At 43.1% G+C, this 21,351-nt stretch overlaps 1 protein-coding gene across 1 annotated transcript; it reads left to right on the forward strand.

Annotated features, from left to right (window-relative positions):
* The first annotated feature begins 237 nt into the window (after positions 1–237).
* LOC126163011 (60S ribosomal protein L30) lies at positions 238–8,361 on the forward strand. Its single transcript, XM_049919875.1, has 3 exons — positions 238–424; positions 510–655; positions 8,137–8,361. The coding sequence occupies exons 1-3, from the start codon at positions 404–406 to the stop codon at positions 8,312–8,314; spliced, it is 345 nt and encodes a 114-aa protein (XP_049775832.1). The 5' UTR covers positions 238–403; the 3' UTR covers positions 8,315–8,361.
* Positions 8,362–21,351: the final 12,990 nt, after the last annotated feature.

Below are 21,351 nucleotides of genomic sequence, written 5' to 3' on the forward strand. Positions count from 1 at the left end.
TTGAGTACGTCATATGTTCCAGATAGGTGTCATCCACTTCGGATTTCCACCAATTTTGATTTTAATTTTTTTGAAAATATTTCTGGAGAACTATTGATACACGTGTTCACTTTTCTCATCGTAGCTTTTATTGTCAAAATTAACATCTTCTACTAAATTATTTTTCCCTTCGCTGTTGACCTTTTTTGTTTAGTGTAATATCTTTGCAGTCTATACAATGAGGCTCTTTGACTTCTGAAGTTCATTGAAGTGGTCTTTTGAGGTATGGTGTAGGTTGAGAAATACGTGGACGCAGTGCAGTGGAAGGAATAAGGGAGTTATTTATTCCGTCGAGGTTGTGAAATTTTTCCAGAAGAGACAGTTTCTATTTCGCACTTAAAAAGTCGTTCTTATACCGGCCACAATGGTTGCTCAAAAGAAACAGGTGAATTTCTTTAACACGTGGTATCATGTGTAAACATGTGTCTAATTCCAGAATGTTAATTTTTAATATGTCTTATGTATTTTAGAAAAAGGCAATGGAGAGCATAAACTCCCGCCTGGCTCTTGTCATGAAGTCGGGAAAATATGTTCTTGGCCTGAAACAAACTCTGAAGTCACTGAGGCAGGGAAAGGCGAAGTTGGTAATAATTGCAAACAATACACCACCATTGCGGTAAGTGAAATAACAACTATATATACGAATGCCTTTCTATTAACTCTGTTGCCTAAAGTGCGCTAGAAGTTATGTATTTGATCACCCCCCCCCCCCCCCCCCCCCGTTGCACTTTTCAACATGGCGCGGACATAAACATACCGGTCCTTCGAACTTAACCTAGGTCTCAGTCTGTGCTTCAGATCAGGGTCACCACAACCATGATTTCGGCTGGGAGGGCGGGCGCAAAATATAATTTTCTCCCAAACGTGCATTAGGCAATTGTGGGAACCGCATCTCATTAGTTATACAGCGTAGTTCGCGAAGTTCAGTTGTAAATATTGCTCTGTATGTCCTACCCTCAAGTTTCTGAAGAAGGAATAAAGTATAACGTTGAGGACGTACCTCCTTAATCCTCGAAGATTTTTCCTGTTCAACATTCGGCAATCTTTTTACATGAAATGTATGTAATTTGCAATATTTTGTCGCTCTTAAACAGAGGAAATGCTGACATAACGCGTGATCTGTGTTGCCAGCACAACTTGTAACATTTAGCTTCACCACGCAATTGTGATAAAACTACTGCTAGGATGTAGGGCTAATGGAAAAACAAGAGTCAACGCAAAGTTGAGGTAATAAGTGATGAAGGAGCCCAGTCGCCACATATAATTGTCTCATCGCTTTGCTTGTAATTCAGATGCACTGTATTCAGCAAGAATATCAATCATCAGCCTTCTAAATTCAAACACAGAGTCTCGAAGAAGAATATGCTTGGTCATAATTGTCGAGACATTGCACTTTTCTGGCTAGTGAATTGTTATTGACTGGCAACTTAAGTCGCCCAGTAGCCAGTAAAGACTTCTGTGTTATAATCTGTCATGACTACATATACTACTCACATACGTACTTTGCAGCACACACTGTGGATTATAAAGATTGGAAGCAGTGACAGAGGGCATAAAACAAAACTGTAGCACCAGAACTGTCTTTCAAATTTGCATTCTACACAGTGTACAGAAATTCACTGAGTTGACTCCTTACAAGCTTATAATTCAACTGTGGAAGTAAATCCATTTTTCGCATCTTTCTCTCAAGCCTAAAATAACACTTTAAGGTGGCAAGCATATGAAATGTGGCTCATCAGAAAAGCATTTAAACATTAACAGCAGTGGTAACAAAGTTAGCCATTAAGGTGTCGACATTTATGCTTATGGTTTAACTACGCAGCTGGTGTGATACCTTTGGTTTAATTCAACACTTTCACTGGCTTTTGCTTTTTTTCTTGGTGAGCACAAAGGATGATCTCCAAAAACCCTTGTTTTGAACATATAATCTGTGGTTGTAGCATATCAGAAAGTAACTTGATTACCTTGTACCCAAATACCAATTTTAATTTTTTGTGACTTTTTACTTGCTGTTACACATATGATTTTTTCATATCTGATGAAATTCATTACCAAAAGTTATTGTACAAACATGTAGTCTACATGTAATTTCATTCACTTAGACTTTATACAAAGTGTTGGGGACAGTTGCTGTCTTTTAATCATAAATGTCAATTACAAGTGTTTGTATTTAGAGGGTTTTTAACATTGTTCTTGATTCTGCATATGTCAATTCTGCATTATTCAAATTTGAACTGCTCGAAAACATAAAATAGGGATTTCACTGTATACCCAGAAACTACTTATATCCATTTACCAATTGAAGAAGTCAAACTATTAATCAGAATGCATCTTTCCTTCCTGTTACCACAGTGCAGTCAATTTTTGTTTAGAAATGAATTTATTAATAAAGTGCTCTTTTAGTTTACTTTGTATCTAAGTAATTCTGGTCTAGAAAATATTTTCTCTCTGGGGCCCTATAGGTCGAAAATATCATGGCCGTTTTCATTGGAGTTTTATTGGAAACTTCATTGAAAGCAGCCCATTTTGAGCTACTGCCATTTTGTTCTTAATGGTACTTGTGGCTAGTGTCATTAGCAGGTGAATGAGTAGATCGAGCAAGGCAGCAACTGCATACACTGTCTCTCTTAATATTAGTGAAGTTGTTAGTTGTGCAGATGTTGCTGTAACTCTTTGTGCTGTCATGGTAGCCCACTTTCCTTTGTATTTGGTTGGGATCAGCTGTCTGATTATAGCTTTCGAAAGAGGTATAGTTTCAGGTTGAGACTTATCCATTCCAAAGGCTCCAGTACACTTGACCATTTGTTCAAAATTCACCATTTGTCAGCTGTGAAGTTCCGAACAGCTGACTACAAATATGATAAATAGTTTACAGATGCACTCCTTTTGCTCCAGTAGGCATTGAAGTATATGAAATGTACTGTCCTATGGAGTTCAGGTTTCCTGAATTAACTATATAAAAGTTTTTTCCAGAGAACGTGGATCTCACGGTGTTTCTCATTAGCATTGCAACTTGTTTTAAAATGACTGACCATTTTTCTGATGTTTTCCTTCGTGGTGCAGAACTTATTGTTGCTGTTCAAAGATATTTTTGTGACCAAATGCATATTGTGTATTAAGCAAGACACCTGTTGCATGTCTATGCTGCCACTGTAATAAGCTGTACAGTTGTGATCCTGTTACTGGCTTTGTTAGTTGTGATGCTTGCAGCTTTGTTTTTGATGTACCATTAAGAAAGTTATGTAACGCATCATTAATATTTAGCATTGTATGTATCTATGGGAAACAGAATGCCTTGAGAGCAAAAGCTTTCAGGCACCAGTCACTGTTAATGAAAAGATCAGTTATAGCTATATATGCCTCACAATACAAGTAAAAATCATTAGAGGCACAGGTAGTCTCTCACTTCAAAGTTTATGGTATCTTTAGCAATATTCTTCAGTCATGTGGGGCAGCATTTTTTCATATATCTATTATTCTGTGTCCTACAGTGCAACAGAATGTGTCCTCTGATTCAAAATGGTTGAAAATCATCGATCATGGCCACTAGTGCTGCATCTAGTTCTTGTTACCATTTACCTCCCCTCCGTGAAACAAAACATATGATTTAGATTAGTGCTCCTGCAAGGAGATGATTGCACCCTCAAAAACTAGTCCAGTAAAATTACATAACATACTGTGCAAAAGCTGGGAAAGTTTTGATTTTGGGATGTTATTGGGCTCAGATTTAAAAATCTTATTTTGGTGGACTACTTCAGGCTTTACTTTTGTACTGAATGCCCTTTCTGTGCAGTTTGAAGGATTATATGCATACCTGGGTATTTTGTCTGACTTGCAATATAAGAAGAATTAACCTCCGTGTCTGTAGACATCGCTGTTTTATTGCTCAGTAAATTGTGTAATTTAAAATGTCCAATCATGCCAGTTTTTTTATACATTACAGAGCTTTTTAAAACAGATATTGCAACAAAAGTTGTCTCCATCCTCCACAAAGTATTGCCAGCTCTACGACTTTAGTCTTGGTGTATCCTTACACAGCTTTACTCGAATGAAACCTGAGGTGTAAGAGTTAAGAGCACAGTGGGGCACAAGTGTGTCTGTCTAGTGTCAACATTCACTTCAAATAATGCCGGTGCTACAGTGCATGTTGACGCAGTTGACTAGCAGGCAGCAACATACATTGCCGCGTCTGCAGCTCGTGGTCTTAGTGGCCAGCATTGCTGCCTCAGGATCACAGGTTTTATTCTTGTCTGAGTTGGGGATTTTATCTTTCTGGGGACTGAGTGTTTGTGTTATCATCATTTGTGACAGTGGTTAGACTGGACTGTGTGTAAGAATTGGTACTTTGTATAGGTGCTGATGGCCCTGCAGTTGAGCACCCCACAAACCAATCATCAGATGCCGCCAAACTAGTTTCTTCAGAACTAGAAGCTCGAGGAATTCTCGGTGCGCTAGAGTCGGTGCAGCTCACCATTCCATCCCTACATTCAAGTTATAGCTTTCATTTACATGTTACAACATCCTCCCGACCATCTCGGCGCGAGGAGGTCCTTCTGACCAGGTTGCGGATTGGGCATTGCCGGTTTAGCCACCACTACCTGCTTTCCGGTGACCCAGCCCCGCAGTGCCCTTGTGGTCAGGCATTAACAGTGCGCCATGTTTTATTGTCGTGTCCCCGTTTTAGTCAATTTCGTGTTGTCCTGTCCCTGCCATCTACTTTACCGGATGTTTTAGCTGATGACGACGCTCGAGCAGCTGCTCGTATTCTGCGTTTTATAACTTTCACTGGCTTGTCCAAAGACATTTAACCTTTTTACTTATTTTATCTGCATCTTTGTCAGGTCCTTCTGGTGTCCCCCCCCCCCCCCCATCCCCTTGAGTTTTACCAGATTCCATGTGCTCTAACAACAGTGACTGGGCGCTAATGACCTCAGCAGTTGAGCGCCCTTAAACCCAACAAAAAAAAAATACATGTTACAAAGGCTGTTGTTAATGCTGCCTAATAAAATTGTCTCCTGTGACAGTGGTAGTGCTGAGCAATTTCCATATAAATGCAAACAAAATCGTGTTATGTAATTGTTCATGAAAGGCAGCCGTGCCAAGCACATTTTGTCAGGGAGCTTCTCTTGTGCTAGGGACTTTCGTGTGAATTGCCTATGTAGATAAATTTGTAGTGCTCAGAATGTGTAATTCCAGGAGTTCTAAAACATTGTGGTCACATATGGAAAGATCCACAAACAGTAATTATTCATGAACGTTTAGTCTACATTTAAACTGACATGAGGGCATTGTGGAAAAAATTTCTCTCTCAGGCACTGCTTTTATTTCCATCCAGGGTTGTGATGTCTCTGTGAACAATAGTAGTACTTTAGCCAGTGCCCACAGTTTGTTCAGAGTCAGGGTGTATACGACCCGAGACAACCGGGAAAAACCCGGGAATTTTTTCATCCGGGAGAAAACAGGGAAAAACTCGGGAATTTTTCGGAATTCCGGGAATTTTTCATTGTTTTAGCTTTCAGTTACATTTTTGTAGTTTTGACTGCAGAATTGATTCTCTAGCAAAGAATGTTATTGTATCCTGCTACTGGAGAATGATACTGCAGCAATAAAATATAAATGAGAGGGAAAAAAATAAAACTGTAGTGGCAAAGGAAATGAGCATTTTACGATGACAAAACACCGTGCACACACAAGCGTCTACAGATAGCAAAGGCCATAGGGCGCAGACTGTAATTCTTCGTAACAATAAACTGCTTGCTATGAGCATGGCGTCACAACTGTTCACATTAGGTTTGTTTGACCAGTTGCCAGCAGTCTGATGCGCATGCGCATTTGACTCGCGTATAAGCAGTACCTTCTCTCGCTTCCCGCTTCTTGAAGTTTGGCTGTTAGCTGCATCGGTAGTAGCAGCAAGCAGCCAGGTGCAAACGAGAAACATTTTTCTCGCACGCCCTAGCTGCCAGATTTGCGCTTGCACAGAGTTGTCTGAGTTGTAGTGGGGAGGGGGTTAGTCTCCACGTGACCAGTGTTTACGTTAAGTGATTTCACTGCTTCTCTGCGTGTACAGCTCCCACGTCAAATGAAAACAAAACGGATTTCTGTGGCCGGGAGCTATCAAGTGAATTAAAATGCATTCACATAATTACAGAGGGCAAAAATATATTATTAATTTCAGTTTCTGATTTTATTTTCTTTCCAAGTTAGTAGCAGTCAAGCATTAATCGCCTTGCAGAAGAATGAAGTTATTTTTGCAAGTTTGCTAAAGAAATTCCGCTGAGGCAATCATTTTATTTGAAACGAAGTGTTTCATTTAACAATTTTGGGTACTTCCAACTGTTCGGTGAATTTAAAGTGCACGTTATCATCTTCTGCCATGTATGGCATTATGCCATAATAAAGAACCAAACATGAGATCGTAGAGTACTGGTACTCCAAGAAAATTTACATCCCAAAAACCACACTGAAAAGCTTAATATCAGATGGGACCTACTTCATTGTGAATCTGGAAAAAACCAATGTGCACTTCAAGCCGAATTACGCATTTTAGTATGATTCACGAAATTTTGATGCCTTTTGGAGTATCCTCTGATGCCCTGTTTCTTTTATGGTGTAGTGTAAGCTCTCTTAGTGCTTTATACACACGAACATATGGGCTTCCTACACCACTGCAGTTGCACACACACAATAATTCGTTTTTGGCGCTCTCTGGCAACTGGTAAATCGAACCTATAACTAACAGTATTGCGAACGGTGGCTAGAAAAGCGTTACTTTCAAAGTAAATTTCTTTTTACGCAAGATGAATTATGTTGTGTGTGTGAAAGTGGGATGGATATCTAAATCACAGAGCGTTCGAAACTGAACAGTTTGAGGACCAGCCACTTCAAGAATTTCTAGCCGAGGCATTTATGTCAGAATTTTAAATTTACTGGCACATTTGTGTGATGTATCTTAAAGTATATCACACCAAAAAAAGACCAATATTACACGTGAAAGCTTAGCTTTTCTTGTAGATATACGGTACTGTGTACATTAATGTAAACCGTTAACTTTTCCTCTTGTGTGTTCGCACTATGTAACCAGTAATCTTGCTAGTGGCTGACTATAACACGTGCCCTATGCTCTGAATAGCTGCTGTCATCGGCTGGCGAGATCTCGTGGCTTGAGATATGACTCGCTTACAAAAGGACATACAACCTCGGTTGCAACGCTCCGGAAACTAACAACCTGTGTTTGGTGCAATTCGAATTTATACTTTCGTAATACGAAAATATGCAGCGTATATGTTGCTGCAAATCAAAGGTCTTTCCAAAACTTCTCTGCTCCGGCTTTTCTTTTTTTTTCCGGGAAGCTCTACGCGATTATATAAAACGTTAACCATTCAAAGGATTGATAAGTTTTACAGTTCCGAGGGAACTTTTTTCCGAGGGAACTTTTTCTGTGCTAAGTGACAGTAGGTCGCCCGGGAAAAAGCATATTTTTTAAACGGGAAATCCGGGAACAATCCGGGAATTTTTTTTCCTTGTCCCTGTATACACCCTGAGAGTGATCATTTTTATTTTGCTGTAATCATTGTCTTACACTAGCATCTTATATTGCCTACAATGAAGTCTTTAAAGTGACAAGTACTGGTACATAACCTAGAAGTATGCACCAATTTTTCAAATTTTTGTTCAGTTTACAAACACTATTGTGACCAAAGTTTGCAGATTGTGTGAGATATATAAACTATTTTAAACAAAAATTGACATTTGTATTTCATCAGATTGCCTCCTTTTCAGGGCCAAACCTGTGTGTGTGTGTGTGTGTGTGTGTGTGTGTGTGTGTGTGTGTGTGTGTGTGTGTGTGTGTTTTGGTGCAATGTTGACATCCAAGGCTACTTTAAGAGCAGGTTTTTTAAAGTTCCTGCAGTTGAACCCGTTTCAAATGTAATTTTTGCCAAACAAACAAATTGCCATGACTTAATCACATATAACATTCTTGAAGAGATTATAGGATTAGTTTGCCTGTTCTGTGTAATTTCCATCCTTAATTATGGTAAGGGTTCTTGCACTGTTGTACTAGTACACCTTAATTTGACAGATTTCTTTCTGTTACAGGAAATCAGAAATTGAATACTATGCCATGTTGGCAAAGACTGGAGTTCATCACTATTCTGGTAATAACATTGAACTTGGAACGGCATGTGGAAAATATTTCAGGGTTTGCACACTATCCATCACAGACCCAGGAGACTCAGATATCATTCGTTCGATGCCAACTGCTGATGGGCAGTAATGTTAAAATGCAATTGTGTGTGAATAAAGTTTTTAATATTTAAAGTTCTTATAAATGTGTTTGTGTATTTTGTTACTCTGGCAGCCTTGGATACTACATTTGTAAAATTGCATTCCCAAATACAGCAAGTCACCCATGACCACTTCAATAGCATGAGCACTGGTGAACTAAAAGTGTGGTAATTTTAAAGTGAACACAGTGATCTGGCAGTTTGAGAGTAGGTGAAACTGAATATTCATAATTGCTGCATGTCGTGTGTGTGTGTGTGTGTGTGTGTGTGTGTGTGTGTTTTTTTTGAGCTGCCTGTTGATACCATAAAACTTCCATAATTATTAGTATCTTTAAAATGAAATTAGTGGCATGTTTTGATACAGGTTAACTGTGAATATTTTCTGTGATGAATGTATGTTGAATCATTCACAAAAAGTGACAGTAGTCACATAATTGCTTGAAGACATTCACATTATTTAAAGAAAATAAACACAGGAGACATGAATGTGCTACTTCTCCTGTTGTTTTAAAATGAACACTGTTGCTCGTGATGCAGCTAGCAAGCATTTTCAAGATGTGACTCTAGATATTCAAATAATTTTTAGTTGCTAAAGGGGTGGATTTCATTTTTCTTATGAATTTGTTGGCTGCCCATTCCTTTACTTTTTAATGTGAAAGGTTGTTGAATACATTTGCCCCAGTCAACGCCATTTTGATCTGTAGACTCCGACAGCCTGCATGGAAATTCTTGTGCTGTGATTGTAGTGATCATTTCAGCTGAAACATTGGTAGTAACAGAAACTGAGTAATGCACTGGAATAGAGTAAAAGAATTGCAGCAACATCATTAGCAAACTTTTGTATTGTTCATACCTAATAAATGATTATGCATACTAGTAACAAAAGCTATCCTGTTAAATCAGCAAATCTTATTTATATAGCCACATTACTGTTAGGAACCCCTGAAGATCTTACTCAGGTATATTGCTGCAGGTTTGGGCATTTATAAACATCATGTCAACTGATGAATGCCAAAAACTCCCCCCCCCCCCCCCCCCCCCCCCTTGGTTATGATGAAATTAAGTCAAAGTAGTTTTCAAGGGTATCAGCTTGTCAATGACCAAAATATTTCTACACGTTTATTGCGTGTATGATCAAATATACGCAGGGCATTGACATTTATAGTTGAGCAACACAGTTCAATTTTGTGTACTAAGGAGATACTGTTAATCATTTTAGTCATAAAAACTGATGTTACTATTTCCCCCTCTTTTATAATTCAGTCACTAATGGTATTGAAGAAAGTCTGAAGGATGCTTAACATCACATAAGCAAAGTTTTCTGTATTTTGCACAGTTTGTACCTGTGGTATTGCAAAAAGACCAACATTAAGTTTATACAGTGACATTTTCCACAATTTTTACATTTGTGTGAATTTTTTGCCAGGTGTTTAACATTATGTACGCAGATATCGTATGGTACGCCTTTCCTGTATTTTAGCATGGGCCCTTGAGGTTTAACCATTTATGGAGATCTCAGTAGGTAGTACAATACTTCGTAAAAACTCCAACAGATTTATGTTCTTCAGATTTTTGTACAGCATCCAAATATTGACAAGACTGTCAAGGCAGACTCTAAAAAGAGATAATTACCATTATATTGGGGGGGGGGTGGATGCTTGTCCTGTAAAGACTTTGCAGTTTGTCAAAAACACCACCTCCCCTCCGTGTGTTGTAGAGCTGTACTAAGGTTACACGACTACATGCATGTTAAGGGGACCACACTGTGGTTCAAATCAAAAAAGATTTTCGCTTTTCATGATATTTCGATAGATTAAGGTTTTATTTAAGTACTCTGAAAAGGATTTTGCTGAATATATATATAAATAGAGGGAAACATTCCATGTGGGAAAAATATATCTAACAACAAAGATGAGACTCACCAAACAAAAGTGCTGGCAGGTTGATACACACAAACATTGCTTGAATTTTGTGTGTGTTTTTTCCGAGCATTTAAAGAGCATTTTCCTGCCATGTGTGTTTGTGCCACGCCCACTTTTGTTACCCGCTTTTCTGCACATATTTTAGATCTTTATATCCCCTACCTTGCACGTTAGGGATTTTTTTATTCCTGGATGTGTTGGCTATCCGTGGAATGCAACGGTTGGTATTCTTTTGTTTCTGGTGTTTGTAAACAATGCGCTGTTAGTTTTGTTCAAGTGTGATTGCAAGTAGTTGTTATAGAAAACTTGCAGGTATACTATGGGCAGGCAATTAACAGAAATAAAGAAAATCTGGAGGCAATGAAGAGAGGTGTTTGGGCCATATTATTCCATAAGTCCTCTACTGATGATAATCCGTCATGGATTGTGTCCATGGAGAAAATTCGTGGTGCAAATACAATAGAGCTCTGGAAACTGGGAATCTTATTCTCACCACCATTCTCTTCCTGCTGCTGTTATTACAGCAATTAAACCGATTTTCAGAGACTTGGCTCATCCTGGTCTTGTAAGAAAATGCCTGCGTGGGCAGGCACAGATCCGAAATGAATGTTTCAACAGCATAACTTGGAACCACCTTCCTAAAACTGTATTTGTAGGCATGCATACAATGAAACTAGGAGTTCGTGATGCTGTTATTGCATTCAGTTGTGGTAATATTGGAAAGTGATGGGTACTGAAAAAGCTGGGAATTAATCCTGGTGAAAATATGATCACTGGGTTGCAACAGTGCGATAAAATGAGGTTAGCCGATGCAGACAGGTCTGCGTCTAATATGGACAAGAAAGCAAGACATCCAGGAAGGTGAAAAAAAAAGCTGGAAGACATGCTAGAGGCCAAAGATGGGCCATCATATGCAGCAGGACCGTTTTAATTAGCTGTAAGTAAAAAATTTCCAAAGTTTTCTTTAAAGTCAATTTCCCACAAACTAAAATTTTCATTACACATGCCCCGTTATATCAAAAACTATCATAGATAAATGAATGAAATTTTCAGAGACTGCATAACATAAAAAGCCACCTCTGGTACTACATTCATTGATATTCCCCCATTAGGAAGTTCACAAAATGTTTTCTGCAGAAAAAACTTACTTTCTAAATTTATTAACAAAAAATATTTTTTCTTAAAAACTGTAAAATGAATAAAGTAGATTTTAGTACAGTTGACTCTTAGCATCATGTAACATACAGTAAAAATATTAAGGTCCTGCATCAAATAGTTTTTCAGCAATGGGTCAAATACTTGCCTAACTTAACATTGGTTAGGTATACAGGGTGTGGTCCCCTTAAGGGAGTGCTTCATTTCAGCCACACGTCAAGGCTCTGCTTGACTGCCAACATTTGTGGTATTCAGTTCCTTTTCATCTACTTGCATGGTATTTTTTTAGATTTTGATTGCTCTGGTATGTTGTCATTTCCAATGTTACCACGTATCACAGGCTGCGTAACATTGTTTCTGTTCCCTTCTGAAACGGCTTGTACTTCCATTGGTTACAAAACAAGTCCTTTACCAGTGTCATTGGAACTGACAAGTCTTTCATTGTCACTAGGAGCAGCATAACAATCTGAATCATTTCTATTGTATGGTGGATAAATAAAGCCAGTTCATCTGCTCAATTTATTTCACTGTGGATACAATTTTAATCACTGAGGTTCCTAAGCATTTTTAGAACTACTTCTGCATCATGGATACTGTGTATTATAAGTCTTTGTAATAATATTATGAAATGGATAGTTGCTACTCACCATACAGTGGAGATGCTGAGTCGCAAATAGGCACTACAGGAAGAGTCGCAAAAATAAGCTCTCATCCAACAAGATCTATGTTGAAAATACGTGTGTCTGTCAGGGCAACTCTCAAGCAAATGACCAGTATCTGGCAGCTGAAACCAGAAAACAAGGAGCAAGACATGATGGGATAGGCAACCGGGTATAGGTAAGGAAGAAGCTGGTGCCAGGAGGGGGAGGCATAGCAGGGTAGGGTTGTGGATGGTAAAGTTTGCTAGTGGGAGTATGCAGGGATGAGGTGCAGAGAGGGTAGGACAGCTAGGTGCAGTCGAGAGGTTAGATGGAGGGGGATTAGCAGGAAAGGAGAGAAGTAAGAGGACTGGGTGCGTTACTGGAATAGTTATTGAAATGGAGAACATCGTGTTGGACGGTGTGCTCAGCAAGGCCCTGTTTCTTGGCCACAGTTTGTCAGTGTGCATTCATGTGGCCAGACAGCTTGATTGTCATGCCCATGTAGAGTGCAGCACAATAGTTACAGCTTAGCTAGTAGATCATTATTGTTTTCACAGGTAGCCCTGTCTTTGGTGGGATAAGTCATTGTCATCGGACTGTAATAGGTGGTGGTGGTATGCGACAGGTCTTGCATCTAGGTATATTACAGGGATCTGAGGGAAGGGTTTGGGAACAGGAGTTACTGTCCATCTGTACACAACTACTGCTCCCAACCCCTTGTCATGGGTCATGTCCCCATAATAGACCCAGATGCAAGACCTGTCTCATACATCCACCCACCAGACAACTTCTGCTCCCAATCCCTTGCCTCATGGCTCATATCCCTGTAATAGACTTACATGCAAGACCAGTCCCATACATTCTACCACCAACCCCAGGAGGCTTGCTACTGTCAGGTTCATGCTTGGGTACCCCAGGGCCCCAGCCTTCGCAGCATCTTTACCCTACCTTGCTGCATGTCTATACACTTGCTATTTTTTCCCTCCCTTGGGGAACATGTCTGGGGTGTTTTTGGAAATGTTCTGCATTGTCTGTCGCTGACAGACGAACAATCTCACAACTCTTTTTCTTTCCATTTTCTGTTCTTTCCCTTCTCCACTCTGGTGTTTGAGGTTTCTCTTTTTTTCTTCTTCCTCCCTATACACTCCTGAAGGCTGGCCCATGTGTCTGCTGTGTAACAGGTGACTGGGTAATACATAATTCCCAGCCTCTGGTCAACAGGTAGGGTTCGCATGTACCCCCTGGTACAGTCCAGGCCCAGGGAGGGGTGACTGCCTGAGGTGCAACTTTCCCAAATGGCCGATAGTCCCTCTGTCAGGTGTTCGGGACGTGTGATCTGAGGTGTGAAAAATAACCTAAGGCAGATGTGCCCCCTTGTGGAGAGGCCTCCCAGTTGGAAGAAGCGCACAATCGGAGATGCTGGCAGTCACGGGGCATTATCTTGAGATTTGCCAATTATCTGCCCAATCAACATCTATGAAATGTAAATGTAATGAGGCTAATGATTCAAAGACCCTTCCCACTGCACCACGGGTTCTCGTGGTCTCACTTACTGAAGACAGTAAGTCCTTTGCCACAGTACATTTATTATTCAGAAAGATGTTGATGCAACAGCTGGCCCTATGAAATCCTGCTCTTGTTCATGGAGTTGCACTTTGCTTTTGGAGACTACTTCTGATTCTCAGGCAGAACTATTGCTTGCCACCTAGCTTCTCCACGGCTACCCTGTTCATGTCGAGGCCCATAGAACTGTGAGTTCTTCCTGTCGTGTTATTTACACTACGCTGCTCGATGGTCTAACCAAGGCTAAAATCCAATCACTGCCATCCATAGAGTGATGAAAAAGGCAGTTGCTCCTTAGTGCTCACCCACACTTTTCCTTGCCTTTGATAGTGGAGCTGCCATCCAGTATCAGAGCAGGCTGTGAAATAATCACAGTCCAGCCGGACAATCCAAACCTGATGCGCTGCTACCAGTGTCAGTTTCAACCACACTAGAACATCTTCTCGATCTGTCTTAGGGATGCGCATGAGGGCGATTGTCTGCCTCCCCACTGTATGAGCTGCAATGGCGGCCATGCCGCCGTCTCGGGATTGTCCATGTATCTTGATGAGCGGGCTGTCCAAGAGATCCAGGTACAGCAAAAAGTGCCCTACCTAGTCACTCCCAAGTTATTGGCTAGTCACAAACCCTGTGTTCTCCCATCTTCCACATATAGTTCTGTTCTTGTTACCCCTTGCTCCATGTGGGACATGGCCACGCAGACATGGGACCTCAAATTCAGCTCTGAAAGTCCCCTGCGGCTCTCAGGGTTAGAATAGGCCCGAAGTATTCCTGCCTGTCGTAAGATGTGACTAAAAGAAGTCTCACATTTTTCGGCCTTTATGTGTTGGTCCCCTGTAGGTTTTGAACTCCATTTTTCAGAATTTTCCTGATGAGCGAGCCACTTATAAGGGTGCCTTACATGGTGCATCGTGCATTGAGATCTTTAACCCACTTTCTCGTCGTCGCATTGCAGTCTTGCCCATTCTACCTCCTGGGCGTGGACACCTTCCTGGGTGCATCTTCCACTATGCACTATACAGTGTCACTTTCTGCGCCCGGTAGCCAGTCCGTTGTGGTGGGGCCACCATGTACCCTGTTTGTCATAACACCCTGACAACGCAGGAATCGCACTGCTGATGCCTGCGCTGTTAACTCCTCACTTACGCCGAGGAGTAGGTGCCCATCACCCTGTGGCATCGGACTCCCAGCAATGGCTGTGCTGCCAAGTGGATCTTGCTGTGGCTGGGTGGCGCACGTGGGGAGGCCCCCTGGTCTGAGTGGGTGGCATCAGGGCGGATGACACGCCATGAAGCGTAGTACGTCATCTCTTGCTGGTGGTCTGCCACTAGCAGTCTCCAAGTGAGCAAAGTCTAACATTAATGCTAAGAAATATTACCCCAAGTTGTTCCCCTCCCTGGCCACACCATGGGAGGAATGCCAGGCTAAGGATGGCAGTGAAGCTTATTTGCCCCAGTACCTTGTATATACGAGAGTTGATGGGAATCTTTCATGTCCATTAAGCCTCAGTTTTTTGTGGAGCATTTGGGGGACAAGTTTTGGGAGGTGGGGGGCTTGTCCAAAATGTGCTCTGGGTCAGTTTTGATAAAAACAGCATCCTCTGCCCAGTTATTGGCATTACTCGCTTGTGGCAAGTTGGGATGTTTCTGTTACCATCACACCTCATAAGACCTTAAATATGGTCCAGGGTATTATATTCCACCGGGACCTTCTTTTGCAGTCTGACGACAAGCTGAGCGCCAATTTAGAACGGCGGAGTGTTAATTTCGTCCGGTGCATCCCTTGGGGTGTCCGAGGAATGACCAGGTTGCCACCGATGCTTTCATCTTGGCCTTTGCAGATGACACATTGCCTGAGAAGGTCAAGGTGATGGTCTACCACTGTGACATCAAGCCATATATCACTCCCCTGATACTGTACTTTTAAGTGTTGGGAGTTCAACCATATGTCTTCCCGCTGTTCTTCCAGCCCAACCTGTCAAGACTGTGGATGTCCATTGCATCCCGATACTCCATGTGCCCTGCCTCTCATCAGTGTCAACTGCGAAGAGCATCATTCACATAGCTCGTCAAACTGCAGGATTCTCCAGAAAGAAAGGAAAAGCATGGAGTACAGGACCCTGGACTGACTGACCTACACTGAGGCTAAGAGATAATTTGAACACCTGCATCCTGTATGTATGACATCGTCTTATGCCGCTGCTACAACAGTTCCGGCACCATCAGCTCTGCCAACCTCAATCACCTTTCAGCTGGAAGACTACACCTGCCCCCTTGATGGTGGGGGACATTTCCCTCCCTGAATGAGATTTTCACTCTGCAGTGGAGTGTGCGCTGATATGAAACTTCCTGGCAGATTAAAACTGTGTGCCCAACCGAGACTCGAACTCAGGACCTTTGCCTTTCGCGGGCAAGTGCTCTACCATCTGAGCTACTGAAGCAAGACTCATGCCCGGTACTCACAGCTTTACTTCTGCCAGTACCTCGTCTCCTACCTTCCAAACTTTACAGGGGCTCTCCTGCGAACCTTGCAGAACTAGCACTCCTGAAAGAAAGGATATTGCGGAGACATGGCTTAGCTACAGCCTGGGGATGTTTCCAGAATGAGATTTTCATTCTGCAGCGGAGTGTGCGCTGATATGAAACTTTGAGTCTGTCGGGCACACAGTTTTAATCTGCCAGGAAGTTTCATATCAGCACACACTCCGCTGCAGAGTGAAAATCTCATTCTGGAAACATCCCCCAGGCTGTGGCTAAGCAATGTCTCTGCAATATCCTTTCTTTCAGGAGTGCTGGTTCTGCAAGGTTCGCAGGAGAGCTTCTGTAAAGTTTGGAAGGGGAGACGAGGTACTGGCAGAAGTAAAGCTGTGAGTACCGGGCGTGAGTCATGCTTCGGTAGCTCAGATGGTAGAGCACTTGCCTACGAAAGGCAAAGGTCCCGAGTTCGAGTCTCGGTCGGGCACACAGTTTTAATCTGCCAGGAAGTTTCATTTCCCTCCCTGTTGCTCTCACTAGGAAGGGGTCCCTTGGGTCACTTCTTACCCAGGTTTCTGCTAGTGTGAAAGATGACACCCGCCAGTGGCTGCGGAGCTCAAAAGCAGCTGGTTGTAGGGCTTCACACTCTTCCTCAGTCCTGGGGGCTGAGTCAGTGAAGTCCTCCCAGCAAGGAAAACCCAAGGAGCAGCGAGAGAAATTTAAAAAGACCCTTAACACAAAGGAAACTGCAGTGGCATCCACACCAGCGCTCCACTACGTACAAGCTCTGCGTCTGAGGATGGGGTGGAGATTCTGGCGTCTGCTGAGGACCTAGATCTCACCAGACCGCCAGCCGGGGTGGCCAAGCGGTTTAAGGCGCTACAGACTGGAACTGCGCGACCGCTACGGTCGCAGGTTCGAATCCTGCCTCGGGCATGGATGTGTGTGATGTCCTTAGGTTAGTTAGGTTTAAGTAGTTCTAAGTTCTAGGCGACTGATGACCTTAGAAGTCTCATAATGCTCAGAGCCATTTGAACCATCTCGCCAGACACTGACACACTGGATATAGACTGCTCAGGCAAAAAGTCGGTGGCAGCAGGTGACCCTGAGGCATAAATTGCCTCATTGAATGTTCCATGCCTTCCCATTCTGACGATGTCATCCTCCAGTGGAATTGCGGCAGTTTTTTTCACTGCCTGGCTGAGCTACAGCAACTGTTACACTTTATACCTGCTATGTGCATTGCCTTACAGGAAACCTGGTTCCTGGCACTGCTGACCACCTGCCCTCGGTGGCTATAAGGGATATTACAGGAACCATAGCAACTATAATAAAGTGCCAGGTGGAGTTCGCTTTTGTCGTAAACCCAGTCTGTAGTGTCAAAATAACTGTCTGCAATGTGTATCTTCCTCTAGATGGTGCAGTACCCCTAATGTATCAGCTGCACAGATTGATCAACTCCCTAAACTTTTCCTACTTACAGGAGATTTTAATGCCTATAACCCGTAGTGGGATGGCACAGTATGTACTGGCAGAGGCAAAGATGTCGAAACTTCACTGTCTCGGTTCGATCTCTACCTGTTAAATATTGGGTTCGCCACACATTTCAGTGTGGCTCATGGTAGTTTCTGGTACACTGATTTATCAATTTGCAACCCAGGACTTCTCCCATCTATCCACTGGAGAGCACATGATGACCTGTGTGGTAGTGACAACTTCCCCATCTTCCTGTCACTGCCCCAGCTTCAAGCCTACGGACGCCTGTCCAGATGGGCTTTAAACAAGGCTGGATTGGGAAACTTTCACTTCTGCAGTCACCATTGAATCTCCCGCACATGGGAACATCAATGTGATGGTTGAGCGGGTGACTACAACAATTGTTTGTGGCGGAAAACGTGTTCCCTCGCTCTTTAGGGTGCCCCTAGTGTAAGGCCATCCCAAAGTTCTCTCATTCACTACACACCACAGTGAATCCTATAATGCACCATTTACAGAGTGGGTGCTCGTCAGTGCCCTTGCACATTGCCCTGACACAGCTCTTGGACCTGATCAGCTCCACAGCCAGATGATTAAACATCTCGCATCTGACTACGAGACATATCCTCGTCGTCTTCAACTGGATCTGGTGCAATGGCGGGAGAGCACCATCATTTCGGTGCTCAAACCCAGTGAAAACACGCTTGGTGTGGATAGCTATCGGCCCATCAGCCTTGCCAACATTCTTTGTAAGCTGCTGGAATGTATGCTGTGTCGGCGGTTGGATTAGGTCCTGGTGTCACATGGAATACTGGCTCTGTGTCAGGGCGGCTTCTGCCATGGTCGCTCTACCAATGATAATCTTGTGTACCTCAAATCTGCCATCCAGACAGCCTTTTCCAGACATCAGCACCTGGTTGCCATCTTTTTTGACTTACATAAAGCATATGACACGACCTGGTGATATATCCTTGCCACATTGTATGAGTGGGGTCTCCGGGGCCCGCTCCCTATTTTTATCCATAACTTCCTGTCGCCCCATAATTTCTGTGTCCAAGTTAGTGCTCCCATAGTTCCATCCGTATCCAAGAGAATTCAGTCCCGCAGGGCTCCGTATTTGTGTGTGTGTGTGTGTGTGTGTGTGTGTGTGTGTGTGTGTGTGTGTGTGTGTGTGTGTCTTTTTGTCGTGTGTGTGTGTGTGTGTGTGTGTGTGTGTGTGTCTTTTTGTCGTGTGTGTGTGTGTGTGTGTGTGTGTGTGTCTTTTTGTCGTGTGTGTGTGTGTGTGTGTGTCTTTTTGTCGTGTGTGTGTGTGTGTGTGTGTGTCTTTTTGTCGTGTGTGTGTGTGTGTGTGTGTCTTTTTGTCGTGTGTGTGTGTGTGTGTGTGTGTGTGTGTGTGTGTGTGTGTGTGTGTCTTTTTGTCGTGTGTGTGTGTGTGTGTGTGTGTGTGTGTGTCTTTTTGTCGTGTGTGTGTGTGTGTGTGTGTGTGTGTGTGTGTGTGTGTGTCTTTTTGTCGTGTGTGTGTGTGTGTGTCTTTTTGTCGTGTGTGTGTGTGTGTGTCTTTTTGTCGTGTGTGTGTGTGTGTGTGTCTTTTTGCCGTGTGTGTGTGTGTGTGTGTGTGTGTGTGTGTGTGTGTGTGTCTTTTTGTCGTGTGTGTGTGTCTTTTTGTCGTGTGTGTGTGTGTGTCTTTTTGTCGTGTGTGTGTGTGTGTCTTTTTGTCGTGTGTGTGTGTGTGTCTTTTTGTCGTGTGTGTGTGTGTGTCTTTTTGTCGTGTGTGTGTGTGTGTCTTTTTGTCGTGTGTGTGTGTGTCTTTTTGTCGTGTGTGTGTGTGTGTCTTTTCGTCGTGTGTGTGTGTGTGTGTGTGTGTGTGTGTCTTTTTAGTGGCCATTAACAGTTTAGCAGAAACTTTCGAGCACTCAGTCTCACCTTCTCTGTATGCAGACGACTGTATTTTGTAGTGCTGCTCTAGTTCTGGTGTTGAGCGTCGCCTACAGCGAGCCATCCACAAAGTACAGTCAGGGGCTCTAGCCCGTGGCTTCCAGTTCTCAGCTGTGAAGACGTGTCATGCAATTGTCGGCGTCGTACCGTTCATTCGGAACCAGCGCTTTACCGTAATGATGATCCACTCACTGTAGTGGAGATATACCAATTCTTAGGTCTGGTTTTCGACGCTCGTTTGACTTGGCTTCCTCATCTTCATCACCTTAAACGAAATGTTGGTAGCATCTCAATGCCCTCTGCTGCCTGAGCAACACCAACTCAGGTGCAGATAGCTCCACGCTGTTGCAGCTCTATAGAACCCTTGTTCAATCCTACCTTGACTATGGGAGTGTGATATATGGTTCAGTGGCGCCCTTAGCATTGCATTTGCTCGACCCATTGCGCCATTGCGGAGTTCGACTAGTGTGAGGAGCTTTTAGGAGTCCAGTGACAAGTGTACTGGTGGAGAAGATTCAATTGAAGATCAGATTTGCACAACTGCTCGCCAGTTACATCACTCGCATTTATAGCTCTCCTGAACATCCTAGTTAGTCTTCTTTTGCCAACCACGGCAGTTCACCTCCTGCATAGGCGGGCCAGGTCAGGACTAACGATTGAGATTCGTGTGTGATTGCTTGTCTAAACTGGAGTCCTTCCTTACACCACCTCTCCTCAAGATCCATTCACATACACCTCTGTGGTGTAGCTGTAGGCTGAAGCTTTGCCTGGACATATTACGTGGCCCTAAGGACTCCAATAATCCTGTGTCTCTCCGCTGTCACTTCCTCTCGATTCATGAAGTGAAGTGTTCCGGGGCTCTGAAGTGGTTTGCACTGACGGCTCAATGGCTGATGGTAATGTTGGCTTTGCCTTTGTTCTCAGAGGCCATATTGAACAGCATTCGTTGCCCAATGGTTGCAGTGTATTCACTGCAGAGCTGATGGCCATCTCTCATGCACTACAGTATATGCGTTTGTGGCCCGAGGAATTGTTTCTTCTGTATACTGACTCCTCGAGCAGCCTACAAACTGTCAACCAGTGCTACCCTCGTCATCCTTTGGCGTCCATCCAGGAGTCCATCTATGCCCTGGACTGGTCCTGTCATTCAGTGGTATTTGTGTGGACTGCAGGACATGTTGGCATCCCAGGCAACAAACTTGCCAAAAGCAGGCCAAACAGGCTATGCAGAAACGGCTTCTGGAGATGGACATCTGTGAACCTGACCTGCATTCTGACTTAAACCGTAGGGCTATTCGGCGTTGGGAGACGGAATGGCGTACCAGTACACACAAAAAACTGTGCCCCAACAAGGAGACTAAGAGTGTGTGGAAGTCTTCCATCCAGGCCTCTCGCAGAAAATCAGTTGTCCTCTGCCAGCTCCCTGTCCTGTGGGTCCGAGGATAAGTTTAGGCCTGAGATACTCCTGGCTGTCATAAGCGGCTACTTAAAGGAGTCTCAGATGTTTCAGCATTTGTGATGGTCCTCTGTAGGGTTTGACCTACATATTTCAAAATTTTCCTAGACAGCAAGCCAACTGGGTAAGGGTGCCTTACATGGTGCATAGTGTTCATCGTGCATTGAGATCTTTAATCCACTTTCTCATCGTCGCATCGCAGTCCCGCCCATTGTCCCTCTCCTGGGCAAGGACACCTTCCTGAATGAGTTTTCCTTCATGCACTGACGTTGACCATAGACTTCATTGCATCTCATATCCAGCATGGTAGCCATTCTGTCGTGGTGGTGCCGCCATGTACCCTGTTGGTTGTAGCCACCTGACAAAACAGGGATCGCTCTGCTGATGCCTGTGCTGTTAACTCCC

This window comes from Schistocerca cancellata, chromosome 2, assembly GCF_023864275.1.
Source record: "Schistocerca cancellata isolate TAMUIC-IGC-003103 chromosome 2, iqSchCanc2.1, whole genome shotgun sequence".
Classification (NCBI taxonomy): Eukaryota; Metazoa; Arthropoda; class Insecta; order Orthoptera; family Acrididae; genus Schistocerca; species Schistocerca cancellata.